A 12,770-nucleotide genomic window follows, 5' to 3' on the forward strand; every position below is an offset into this window, starting at 1 on the left:
AAAACCTAAAGACGCGTCGGTCGCTAAATTATTTCTAGACAGGTCACTTCAACAGTAATTCTGAACGCGCACTGGATGTAAACAAGCGTGATTTCTAGAGTAAAGAGGCGGGAGGAGGTGTTTCTACTGAGGGAAGGTGGTGTCACACATGCGCAACATTTGAAAAAGGACTGTCGCTGTATTTCACTTCCCTTAAAAAATCCTCTATACAACCTTTAAGGACAATTTTGTTACAGAGACTTAATGATCCATTTTATTTAATGCTTTGGTTGTATTTGGTTCAACAGTGGTTCATTCAGGTACATTTTGGTGAACAAGTCCTCGCTGTCAAGTCAGACACATTAGACTAGTCTTATGTTAAGTCTGTTTTATTTAGGCCTATTGTTTTTGTTTGTCTTGCAGTTCATGTGTTAAATGTTCTTTAGAAAGTAAGGTTTATTGATCATTGAGAGGATGTATTTGCATTTTTATTCCATGGCCATTATATTAGTTGGTCTCAAGATGTCAATATTATCGTTTATCGCAATAAATTCTTGGTCAATTCATCGTCCAGCAAAATTTGTTATCGTTACAGGCCCAACTCGGGGTTTGTTTTTGACGAGGTAACGACATTATAACATGGTTTAAAGCTCTGTCAGCTTCTCCTGGAGGCAGCCTGAACAGAGGATGTTAAGAAAGAGGCTTGGAGAGTTAGAAAAGGTCTCACATGTCTCTTTATTTGAGTCAGGCAGATTCAGGTCTCAAGATTCAAGTTGATTCAGCATGATTTTGCCTACGCGGCGTCTCTCTGTGCGTCGGTCGTCCCTCGACAACGCGGTCGGCGTTCCCCCACTGATGCACAGAAAAACTGGATGCCTTTTATACCAGCATAACTGTTGAGTTAACATCTTCATGGAAACATACACAGCAGTTTGTCCCAACACGTGTCCCATAACAGACTGGCAGATGCTAAAGGTTGGAGATACACCCCTTATCTGTCCCATATACATTCACCATTGACACTCCAAAGTCCAAAAACATACACAGCACACATAATTGGAAGATCATCCAGTTGGGGGTTAAATCTTAAGGAAAACAATAAAAAATGTCAGTTTTTTCTTTTTAAAGGTGAAAGATTGTTATAGTAAACTATTACAAAATTGAATTATTCTGAATAGTTTTTTTTTTTTTTTGCAAAATGATTTGAATGAACTAAATATATAAAATACATTGTAAAATACATAATACTAAGAGAGTACAAGATCAAGATGTACACTTTAGTCTTGCTCCAGAGCGGACGGCGACTGGACACTGACTCTTCTTCCTCAACCTCATCCTCATCCTCATCGCTCTCTGATTCCTCAGCCTCTCCCTCACACAATGGATCCTGGTCATCATCATCAGACAATTCAATATCTGAGTTTTCTACCACATTTTGTAGTAATATTTTCTCTGCCTCTGACCTAGAACCAATTCCTTCAAATTGGAAAAAAATAAATAAATGACTCCAAATGTCCACTTCGGAGGACATTTATTAAACACTCAAATTTCATTGTAAAATATTGTTACTTTACTTTAAAAATGGTTTTAATGTGTTCATTAGACAATGCAACTTTGATCCAAAATTTGCTTACTGTTCTTTTTTCCATAAAATGTGGTTGTGTTGATGGCAGCCATTTTTCTTGAAAAGGAGGAGGGTCTTTTCAAAGCTCCACCCTTATAAATTTGGTATCATTTGAAACCTCTGAATGTCCTCTTCAAATCACAGAGGGAGTTGGTTAGGTAATGCGCAGGGGGTTGGAAATATTTTAGTAAAGAAATGTCCACTAGAGAGGACAAAAATGAACTATGGGTGGTCAGGAGGATATAACAGGGCAAATTACAGGGCGTATTAACATATGAATGAAACTTTAAAAACACAGGGTAGAAGCCCACAGCTCACAGGAGTCAGTTTTGTGTGATATAGGAAGGTTAAAGCGCACACGTACACACTGTAGTCCCGGTTCCTCCTCGCGCATGAGCAGCTTTTCAGATCCACATTTCTCCAGACTTGTGACATTGTGCTAAAGGAGGATTTGAATTCACAAAAGTCCCTAAGCTTTCGCACACAAGACAACAATGATGTAATGCGTATGTGGAATTGAGGGCACGTTTAAGAGGGTTTAGTGCCATGATAGGATTGTAAACATGTGTCAGAGTGGAGCAGGAGCCAGATCTGCTTAATCCCGGGGCCAGAGGGCTCAGACTGGGCTTTCTCCGTTTAATAAGTGATGCTCTTCTCTGCACCCGAGGGAGAAGGACGCGCACAGGAGAGCGACAGATGTAAACACGGACCGGGTGTCGGGCGAGACGGAGTGAAGGAGGATGAGCGGCAGAGGAGGGAGGGAAAGAGAGAGGGGGTGAAAGAGAAAGAGAGGAGAGAGAAGAGACTGTGATTGTGGTTTGAGTGACACAAGAGAGAGAGAAGGAGATAAAGAGAAGGGAATGAGAGGGAGAGAGGAAGAAAGAATGAAAGAGAGGAGAGGACAGCGAGGGAAAGGGAGAGAGAGAGACAAGATGGAGTGGAGAGGGAAAGAGTGAGGGAGAGAAAAGGGGGAAGACGAGATGGAGTGGAATGAGGATTAAGTGACAGAGGAGAGAAAGAAAAAAGAGAAGGAGAGAGAGAGAGAGAGAGAGAGTGGAGACGGGGAGGGGCCAAAGAGGGAGAGAGGAGAGATCGTGAAAGGGAGAGAGAGAAAGGGGAGGAAGAGTGAGGGAGAAAAAAGAGAAGAGAGAGACGGAGAGAGAGGGAGAGAGAGAGTAGAGAGAGAAAGAGTAGAGAAAGAGAGGAGAAGAAGAGACTGTGATTGTGGTTTGAGTGACAAAAGAGAGAGAGAAGGAGATAAAGAGAAGGGAATGAAAGAGGGAGAGAGAAAGATGGGCCGGCAAGACGGAGGGAATGAGGGTTAAAGAGACAGAGAGGGAGAGAGGAAGAAAGAGTGAAAGAGAGAGAGAGGACAGCGAGGGAAAGGGAGAGAGAGAGACAAGATGGAGTGGAGAGGGAAAGAGTGAGAGAGAGAAAAGGGGGGAAGACGAGATGGAGTGAATGAGGATTAAGTGACAGAGGAGAGAAAGAAAAAGAGAGGAGGAGAGAGTGAGGGAGAGAGAGAGAGAGAGAGTGAGACGGGGAGGGGTCAAAGAGGAAGAGGAGAGATTGTGAAAGGGAGAGAGAAAGAGAAGAGAGGGAGGAAGAGAGAGGGAGGAAGAGAAAAGAAAAGAGAAGACAGAAAGACAGAGAGGAGAGAGCGGAGAAGAGAAGAGTGAAAGAAGAGAGAGTAGAAGAGAAGAGAGAGAGAAAGAAGAAGAGAGAGAGAGAGGAGAGGGAAGAGAGGAGAGAGGAGAGAAGAAAGAGATGGAGTGAAGTGAGAGAGAGAGGAGGAGGAGAGAAAAGAGAGAGGGAGGGGGGAGACAAGATGGAGTGAGAGAGAGGAGAGAGAGGGAGAGAGAGGGAAGAAGGAGAGAGGGAGAGAGAGGAGTGGAGAGAGAGAGAGAAGAGAGGGAGAGAGAGCAGAGTGAGAGACAGAGAGTCAAGAGAGAAGAGAAAGAGAGAGAGAGAGAGACAAAAGAGAGAGAGGAGAGAGAGAAGGGGAGAGAGAGAGAGGAGAAGAGAGAGAGGAAGAAGAAAGAGAGAGAAGAGAAAGAGAAGAAGAGAAGAGGAAGAGGGAGAGAGAGGGAGAAAGTGAAAAAAGAAAATGAGAGGGGGAAGGAGGAGAGAGGAAGAGAGAGGGAGAGAAAGGGAAAGAGAAGGAGAAAGAGGACAGGTCAGAAGAAAAAAGAGAGAGAGCACAGAGAGAAAGAGAGAGGAGAGGAGGAAGAGAGAGAAGAAGAGAGAGAGGAGGAAAGAGGGGAGAGAGAGAGAGGAGAGAGAGAGAGAGAAGGAAAGAGAGAAGGAGAAAGAGGGACAGGTCAGAGAGAAAAAAGAGAGAGAGCACAAAAGACAGAGGGAGAGAGAGAGAAAGAGACAGAGAGAGAGGGGGAAGGAGAAAGAGAAGAAGAGAGGAACAGAGAGAGAGAAGAAAGAAAGAAGAGGAAGGGGAGAGAGAGGGAGAAAGTGAAAAAAGAAAATGAGAGCGGGGAGAGGGAGTTTGAGAGAAGAAGAGAGAGGGAGAGAAAGGGAAAAGAGAGATGGAGAAAGAGGGACAGGTCAGAGAGAAAAAGAGAGAGAGCACAAAAGACAGAGGGAAAGAGGGAGAGAGAGAAAGAAGCAGAGAGAAGGGGAAGGAGAAAGAGAGAGGGGAGGAGAGAGAGAAAGAAGAAAGAAGGGAAGAGAGAGGGAGAAAGTGAAAAAGCGAAAGAGAGAAGGGGAGAGGGAGTTCGAGAGAGGAAGAGAGGGAGAGAAATGGAAAGAGAGAAGGAGAAAGAGGGACAGGTCAGAGAGAAAAAGAGAGAGAGCACAAAAGACGAGAGGGAAAGAGAGAAAAGACAAAAAGAGAGGGGGACGGAGAAAGAGAAGAAGAGAGGAACAGAGAGAAAGAAAGAAAGAAAGAAAGAAGAGGAACGGGAGACAGAGGGAGAAAGTGAAAAAGCGAAATGAGAGAAGGGGAGAGGGAGTTTGAGAGAAGAAGAGAGAGGACAGACAGGAAAAGAGAGAAGGAGAAAGAGGGACAGGTCAGAGAGAAAAAGAGAGAGAGCACAAAAGACAGAGGGAAAGAGGGAGAGAGAGAAAAAGAAGAGAGAGGGAGGAAGAGAAGAGAAGAGAGAGAAGAGAGAGAGAGAGAAAGAGAGAAGAGAAAGAAAGAAGAGAAGAGGAAAGGGAGTTCGAGAGAGAGAGAAGAAGAGAGAAAAGGAGAGAAAGGAGAGAGAGAGAGAGGAGTCAGAGAGAAAAAGAGAGAGAGCACAAAAGCGAGAGAGAGAGAGAAAGAGACAAAAAGAGAGGGGGACGGAGAAAGAGAAGAAGAGAGGAACAGAGAGAGAGAAAGAAGAAAGAAAGAAAGAAAGAAGAGGAACGGGAGACAGAGGGAGAACGTGAAAAAGCGAAAGAGAGAAGGGGAGAGGGAGTTCGAGAGAGGAAGAGAGAGGGAGAGAAATGGAAAGAGAGAGAAGGAGAAAGAGGACAGTTCAGAAGAGACAAAAAGACAGAGGGAAAGAGGGAGAGAGAGAAACAAGCAGAGAGAGGGGGAAGGAAGGAGAAGAAGAGAGAGGGACGCCGAAAGAAAGAAAGAAGAAAGAAGAGGAAGGGGAGAGAGGGAGAAAGTGAAAAAAGGAAAGAGAGACAGACATTGGAAGTTCGAGAGAAGAAGAGAGAGAAAGTGAAAAAGAGAAGGAGAACGAGGGCAGACGAGAAGAGGAGAGAAGAGGCGACAGAGACAAGTGGCTTGGTAAAGTTGATGAATGAAGAGCTCTTGATCGAGAAGCAACAAAAACATTTAGGGAACAATGGAGGGAAATTAAACCTAAATGTCAAGTTCTTATGTGGAGATTTATCGTGCAGAAGTAAAAAGATTTTAAAATAAGGAAGGAGGGAGTCTTGTAATTTTGTAGATGAATATTCATGATTGCACGGTCTATAAATAACAAACATGAGACAACTACTTCTGCGGGAAAATGACTTGCTGTGGATGAGTTGTTTTACACATATTGGAGAAAAGAACAAAATCAAAACTAAATTCAGGGACAAATTTTGAGAGAAAAACAGTTGTAATTTGCGTTGCTGCGTTAATAGGAGTGTCAAAGTAAATGTATTTTAAACGAAGTATTTAATCCGTACAAAGTGTCTTGTAATTTTGGAGATAAATAAGGATAACTGCAGAGTATCTAAGCATTATATTCAAGACAAATATTTCAGTTTATACGCAACATTTCGAGGAGTTTTCAACATTAAAGGTTGTATAGAGGATTTTTTAAGGAAAGAGAAATACAGCGACAGGCCTTTTTCAAATGTTCCTCTAGAAATAATTTGGAGACCGACACCTCAGTTTTTAGACCCTTTGTCTGCTTCAGTCGCGCAATCGCTGAAAGGAATCTCCAAGAATCACCTCAGTTTGTTTCTCTCCTTTTCTCCTTCTTTTCTCAAAAAATGAGTTTCTTTTGCGGCGAACTGGTCGTGGATTCTCGTCCGACATCGCAAACAAATTTGTGTGAACTGCAAGGAAGCTACAAGTAGAAAAAGCCTCTAAGAACCGCTGCATAGTTTCCCTAGAAACGTAGGGAGTTTGACTGACAACATAACAGCCAATAGAAAATGAGGCAACCTTGTTTTCTATTGGCTGATGTTTATCTGGCCTCACTAAGTCCACAGTTGATAGATTTTCATTCTTTTTATTTTGGTCATCATAATTACAAGGCCGCTGCAGCTCTGTAATGGTATTTTAAACTTTCATTGACAATTTGAAACTGAAAAAAAAAATCCTCCATACAACCTTTAAAAAGCTATAATATTTTGGTGTAAAATGTTAATTACTTTATTTTTTATCATTCTGAAATCCATGGATATGAGACAACTGCACTAGGGTGAATTGATCTGCTTTAAAGTTACCATCCATGTTCATGTTCATGTGTTTTTATTTTTATTTATTCTACATACACAGTGTTGGGGAGTAACAGATTACATGTACCGGAGTTATGTAATCAGAGTACAAATGATGAGTAACTGTATTCAGTTACAGTTACTGTTTCAGTGAGTGGTAATTGGATTACAGTTACTTTGTTGAAATAAATGGATTACACAGCGGGATTTTACTGTTTTCACATTTTGGGCTATATCCCCCCCTACACCTAAACTAGATCTAAACTAGATCTAAACTAGATCTAAACTAGATCTAAACTGGGTCTAAACTAGATCTAAACCAGGTCTAAACTAGATCTAAACCAGGTCTAAACTAAGGTCTAAACCAGGTCTAAACTAGATCTAAACTAGGTCTAAACTAGATCTAAACCAGGTCTAAACAGGTCTAAACTAACTAGGTCTAAACTAGATCTAAACTAGGTCTAAACTAGATCTAAAGATCTAAACTGGGTCTAAACTAGTCTAGATCTAAACCAGGTCTAAACTAGATCTAAACTAGGTCTAAACCAGGTCTAAACTAGGATCTAAACTAGATCTAAACCAGGTCTAAACCAGGTCTAAACTAGATCAAAACTGGGTCTAAACTAGATCTAAACCAGGTCTAAACCAGGTCTAAACCAGGTCTAAACCAGGTCTAAAACCAGGTCTAAAACCAGGATCTAAACCAGGTCTAAACCAGGTCTAAACCAGAACTAAACCACGACTAAAACAGGATTTAACAGGACTAAATCATGCTGCGCAGACGTGTCTCTTCTTCTATCAATAATATTTTTAATATCATTAAGTAAAGTCTGGGATTTTTATTTTCTTTTATCAGACAAAACATCTTATGTTACGATATCCTCGTCTTTGCTTCTCTACAGCAAATCAAGTAATCCAAAGTATTCAGATTACGTTACTAAACTTAAGTAATTTAATGGATTCTGTTACAAACTACATTTTGGTGTGTGTAATCTGTAATCTGTGGGGAATACATTTTAAAAGTCACCTTCCCAACTCTGTACATACAATATATTCCGGCTGATGTCATAAAATAAAAGGTATTCAGTATGTAGAACAATCAAATCAAACACTAAGTAAGTCACTGAGCAGGTGCAGGAAGAAGCTGAATCTTATTGTGAATATGTTTACGTCCATAATTAGACGAGCCGACCTCAGCCTAAGGGACTAAAGATAGAAATTAGCTTCGGCTCCAATCCTGCATATTTACATTATTAAGTATTTACATGTTTATAATGTTTTTCTTTTGCATTATCTTGTCTTTTAATATGCACTGTTGCTTTAATATATGAATAAAAACATCTACCAACTACTGTAAAAAATAAAAAAATAATAATAATAATAATAATAATAAATAAATAATAAAATAAAATAATAAAAAAAATAATAATAATAATAATAATAATAATAATAATATAATAATAATAAATAAATAATAATAATAATAATAATAATAATAATAATAAAATAAACTTACGGATGGTAGTTTTAAATAAGTTGCAGAACATTATAATGTAAGCATACATGTTTGTCACTGTGGTACTTTCAGAGTCATTTTAAACCATCAGTGTCTCAAACCACGGACAATTATATTCATACAAGCAAAGACAGGTGAGTTATTTTCCACCAGCCAGTATGAAGTAAATAGATGAAGTGTCTTGCTTATGAACACGTCCGTGAGAAATACATGTTATTTTCCATTATATATAAAAGGCCGTTACTATCACCAGGAAATATGAAGTAAATAGATGAAGTGTCTTACTCATAAAACCAACGTCAGTGAGAAATGCATGTTATTTTTGATTAAATATAGACCGTCATTACAATCACCACCAATAGGCAAAGTGTCTTGCTAATAAACACAATGTCAGCGAGAAAGTAATTTTCCACTAAACGTAGAATGTCGTTACAATCACTATCAAAAGTAGGTGTGTAAGTGTGTTGCTCATGAACACAGTGTCAGCGAAAAACACATTATTTTCCACTAAATATAGAATTTCATGACAATCACCACAAATGTGCAGTTAAGTAGGTGAATAATACATCTTCCACTGAATGTAGAACGTCACTACAATCAGCATGAATACAGAAAGTAGGTGAAGTGCCTTGCTCATAAACACAATGTCAGCGAGAAAGTTATTTTCCACTAAATGTAAAACGCCATTAAAACTGCCATCAAAAGTAGGTGAAGTGCAACGAGGAAATAATGTTATTTTCCACTAAATATATAATGTCATTACAATCTCCACCAATACGCAGTGAGTTGGTGAAGTATCTTCACTCACGAACACAACGTCAGTGAAAGATACATGTTATTTTCCACAAATTTTCATTACAAAAACACCAATATGTAGTTAAGTAGAGGCAACTGCTCCTGAACACACTGTCAATGCGAAATGTTATTTTCTACTAAATATAGAATGTCATTCCAAGTGCCATCAAAAGTAGGTGAAGTGTATTGCTCATGAAGATGAGGGCAATGAGATATAATGTTATTTTCCGCTAATTATATAATTACATAATTATATAATTACAATCAGGCAGTATAAAACAGGCAGTATAAGTAGGTGAAGTGTCTTACTCATGAACACGTCCGCGTGAAATACATGTTATTTTCCATTATATATAAAAGGCCGTTACTATCACCAGGAAATATGAAGTAAATAGATGAAGTGTCTTGAACGTCAGTGAGAAATGCATGTTATTTTCCACTAAATTTCATTCCAAAAAACACCAAAAGGCAGTTAAGTAGGTGAAGTGTTTTACTCACGAACACAACGTCAGTGAGAAATACATGTTCTCACTGGCGAGAGGTGAAATTACTACTTAACTAAAGGTAAACTGAGGTGATACTGTTTGGGGCCAGCAGTCCCCTCATTAATGTGGGACACCTCAAAAAATGATGTTCGTCCCACAGTCACCAACCTTGGCATGACCTTTGACAGTGATTTTAAGTTTGACAAGCAGATCAATGGTGTTTTAAGATTAACTTTTTATCATTTGCGGCTTTTGTCTAAAGTTAAACCCTTTTTATATCTTTTAAACTTTTTGAACAAGTTATGCACGCTTTTATTTCATCATTTCATTTAGTCCAAAACTCTGCAGCGCGACTTTTAACAGGAGCAAAAAGAGAGAGAGCACATAACCCCAAACCTTGCGTCTTTGCACTGGCTTCCTGTTCATTTTAGACTTGATTTAAAAAAAAATTTGTTTGTTTTTAAAGCTTTGAATGGACTGGCCCCACAGTACGTCTCGGACCTCATCCAAATTTATAACCCCGTGTGGTCACTGAGGTCTGAGGGCCAACTCCAGCTCAGGGTGCCCAAGACGAGACTTAAAACCAGGAGGACAAGACCTTCTCTGTGGTCGGCCCTAAACTCTGGAACGTTCTGCCCTTCCACGTTCGAACAGCGCCCACAGTGGAGAACTTTAAGTCTTTTATTCTCTGGCTTTTAACACCGCGTGAGAGTTGCGGTTCCTCTGTGTTTTTTTTATTTATTTTTTTTTTTTTATGTATTTTTATTGGTGTTATTTATTTATTGCTATTCTATGATTTTGCTCAAATTTTATTTTACTGGTTTCATTATTATTATTATTATTATAAGTTTATTTTATTATTTTATTGTTGTTATTATGTATTTGTGCAGCACTTTGGAAACTGCACAGCAAAAACTGGAGGGTTAAAATTTTAGGGTAAAATATTTCGGAGTTGTTTTTAACACCAAACGTGTTATTTTAACTATTTGAAAGTTAAATGTGGGTTCAAGTTGGGGTTATTTGCCAGAGTAGTTGAGGTTAATTCAACTTCTCTTAGTGTTAATTTGGCTCCTCCCATTCACCACTTCAAACTCTTGCGAGAGAAGTGGTTTTTGAACCAGTTTTGTTCATAATTTCATCTTAAATTAACTAAAATAAAGCATAAATAAGATAAAACACCTAATCAGGAACTGTACAAAGTGTTACTACATTAAAATAACTCTGGATTTCGGGGTTAAACATGAACTTTGGTCCAGTGTAACTTAAAGGTTGTATAGAGGATTTTTTAAGGGAAAAGAAATACAGCGACAGTCCTTTTTCAAATGTTGTGGATGCGTGACACCACCTTCCTCCTCCACAGCTCCTCCCGCCTCTTTACTCTAGAAATCACATTTGTTTACCGCCGGTGTGCGTTCAGAATTACTGTTGAAGTGACCTGTCTAGAGGTAATTTAGCGACCAATGCATCAGTTTTTACACCCTTCGTTTACTTCATTCGCGCAATCGCTGGAAGAGATCTCCAAGAATCACCTCAGTTTGTCTTCGTTCCTTTTCACCGTCTCTTCTTCTTTCAGCGACCTCAAAAACCAACTTTCTTTTGCGGCGAACCGGTCGTGGATCGCAACAAACTTTGTACGAAATGCTAGGAAGCGACAGTTTGTAAAAGCCTCTAAGAACCGCTGCGTAAACCACGTAATCCCCACGCGCTGGCAAGTCAGTTACGCTAGAAATGTAGGGAGTTTGATTGACAACCTAACAGCCAATAGAAAATGAGGTAGTCTCGTTATCTATTGGCTGATGTTTATCTGGCCTCACTACGTCCACAGTTGATAGATTTTCATTCTTTTTTTATTTTTTGGTCATCATAATTACAAGGCTGCTGCGTCTCTGTAAGGGTATTTTAAACTTTCATTGACAATTTGAAACAAAAAAAAAAATCCTCCATACAACCTTTAATTAACATTTCCAAAAATGTTAAATTAACTCTAGAACAGATTGGACTCATATAAACTCTGAGAAAATGTTAAAGTCGATTCCGTGAGAGTCAATTTTAACTCTCCACTTTTTGCTGTGTGTTTGTGAAATGCGCTATAGAAACAGAGTGGATTGGACATGCTATTTTTGATCAAATATCGAAAGAGCGTCATTACAATCTCCAGCAGCAGTAAGTTGGTGAAGTGTCTTGCTCGTGAACTCAACGTCAGTGAGATAAAACATGCGCATTACCGTTCTGCGTGAGCTTGGTGGAGCAGACCAGGGTGCAGATCTGGAACGAGTCTTTGCTGATGCTACAGTTGCCCAGGTTCTGCGTGGTCTTTCCGGCCGCAGAGTACCCCTTCTCCTCCAGCTCCATCTTTGTGGCGGGCAGGTTCAGGTACAGAGACGAATCTTCAAACTTCTTCGCTTCAGCCTAAAATTGAAAAAGAATTGCCGTGATAATTTTCAAAGTGAACAGGGTCAATCAGTCAAAATTGCATGAATAAAACATAGTATTCTTGTCACTGGGCTCATTTGCAATGCTTATTAGGAATTTAATGTGATTATCAAAATGTGAAGAATTACAGTGGGGTTGTTTTATTCTAAATGTTGAACGGGGTCACTAAGTCAGAAACGGAAATAGAAGAGTTATTATTATTATTATGCAGAGTTCCAGGCAGCTTAGAGGTTGGATATTTCCCATTGGAACATTAAAGGTTGTATAGAGGATTTTTTAAGGGAAGCGAAATACAGCGACCGTCCTTTTTCAAATGTTGTGCGCATGTGTGACACCTCCTTCCTCAGTAGAAACATCTCCTCCTCCCGCCTCTTTACTCTAGAAATCACATTTGTTTACATCCAGTGCGTGTTCAGAATCACTGTTGAAGTGACCTGCCTAGAAATATTTTAGCGACCGACGCGTCACTTTTTAGACCCTTCGGACTTTCTTTTGCGGCGAACTGGTCGTGGATTCTCGTCCGCCGTCGCGACAAACTTTGTGCGAATTGCGAGGAAGCGACAGTTTGAAAAAGCCTCAAAGAACCGCTGCATAAACCACATAATCCCCGAGCGCCGGCGAGTCAGTTACACTAAAAATGTAGGGAGTTTGACTGACAACCTAACAGCCAATAGAAAAAGAGGGAGCCTCGTTTTCTATTGGCTGATGTTTATCTGGCCTCACTACGTCCACTACTGATAGATTTTCATTCTTTCTTTTTTTTTTTCTGCTGCTGCATCTCTGTAATGGTGTTTTAAACTTTCAATGACAATTTCAAACAAAAACAAAAAAATCCTCCATACAACCTTTAAAAGTTGCGACCTTAGAGCGTTAAAGCTGAATTAATTCATATGTAAACAATACGGCTTATGCTAAACTGAAAGCTAAAGAAATGTAAACAACTGTAACACATGGATTAAGACAGAATATTAATACATTTGCACTGACGTCGACTCCAGTGTGAGTTGAAACGCACTCAGCTCTCAGTCAGAGGCACTAAATTTTGGAAAATTCTCCC

At 39.6% G+C, this 12,770-nt stretch overlaps 1 protein-coding gene across 1 annotated transcript in view; it reads right to left on the reverse strand.

Annotated features, from left to right (window-relative positions):
- Window positions 1-12,770, reverse strand: part of dock1 (dedicator of cytokinesis 1) — a 708,121-nt gene that overhangs the window by 531,899 nt on the left and 163,452 nt on the right. The window contains exon 18 of the mRNA XM_055150424.1: window positions 11,506-11,689. Coding sequence (XP_055006399.1) covers window positions 11,506-11,689 — 184 coding nt within the window. The remainder of the gene's footprint in view (window positions 1-11,505; window positions 11,690-12,770) is intronic.

The sequence above is a fragment of the Boleophthalmus pectinirostris genome, unplaced genomic scaffold (genome assembly GCF_026225935.1).
Source record: "Boleophthalmus pectinirostris isolate CB_2022bp ecotype Guang Dong unplaced genomic scaffold, ASM2622593v1 HiC_scaffold_14, whole genome shotgun sequence".
Taxonomy (NCBI): domain Eukaryota; kingdom Metazoa; phylum Chordata; class Actinopteri; order Gobiiformes; family Gobiidae; genus Boleophthalmus; species Boleophthalmus pectinirostris.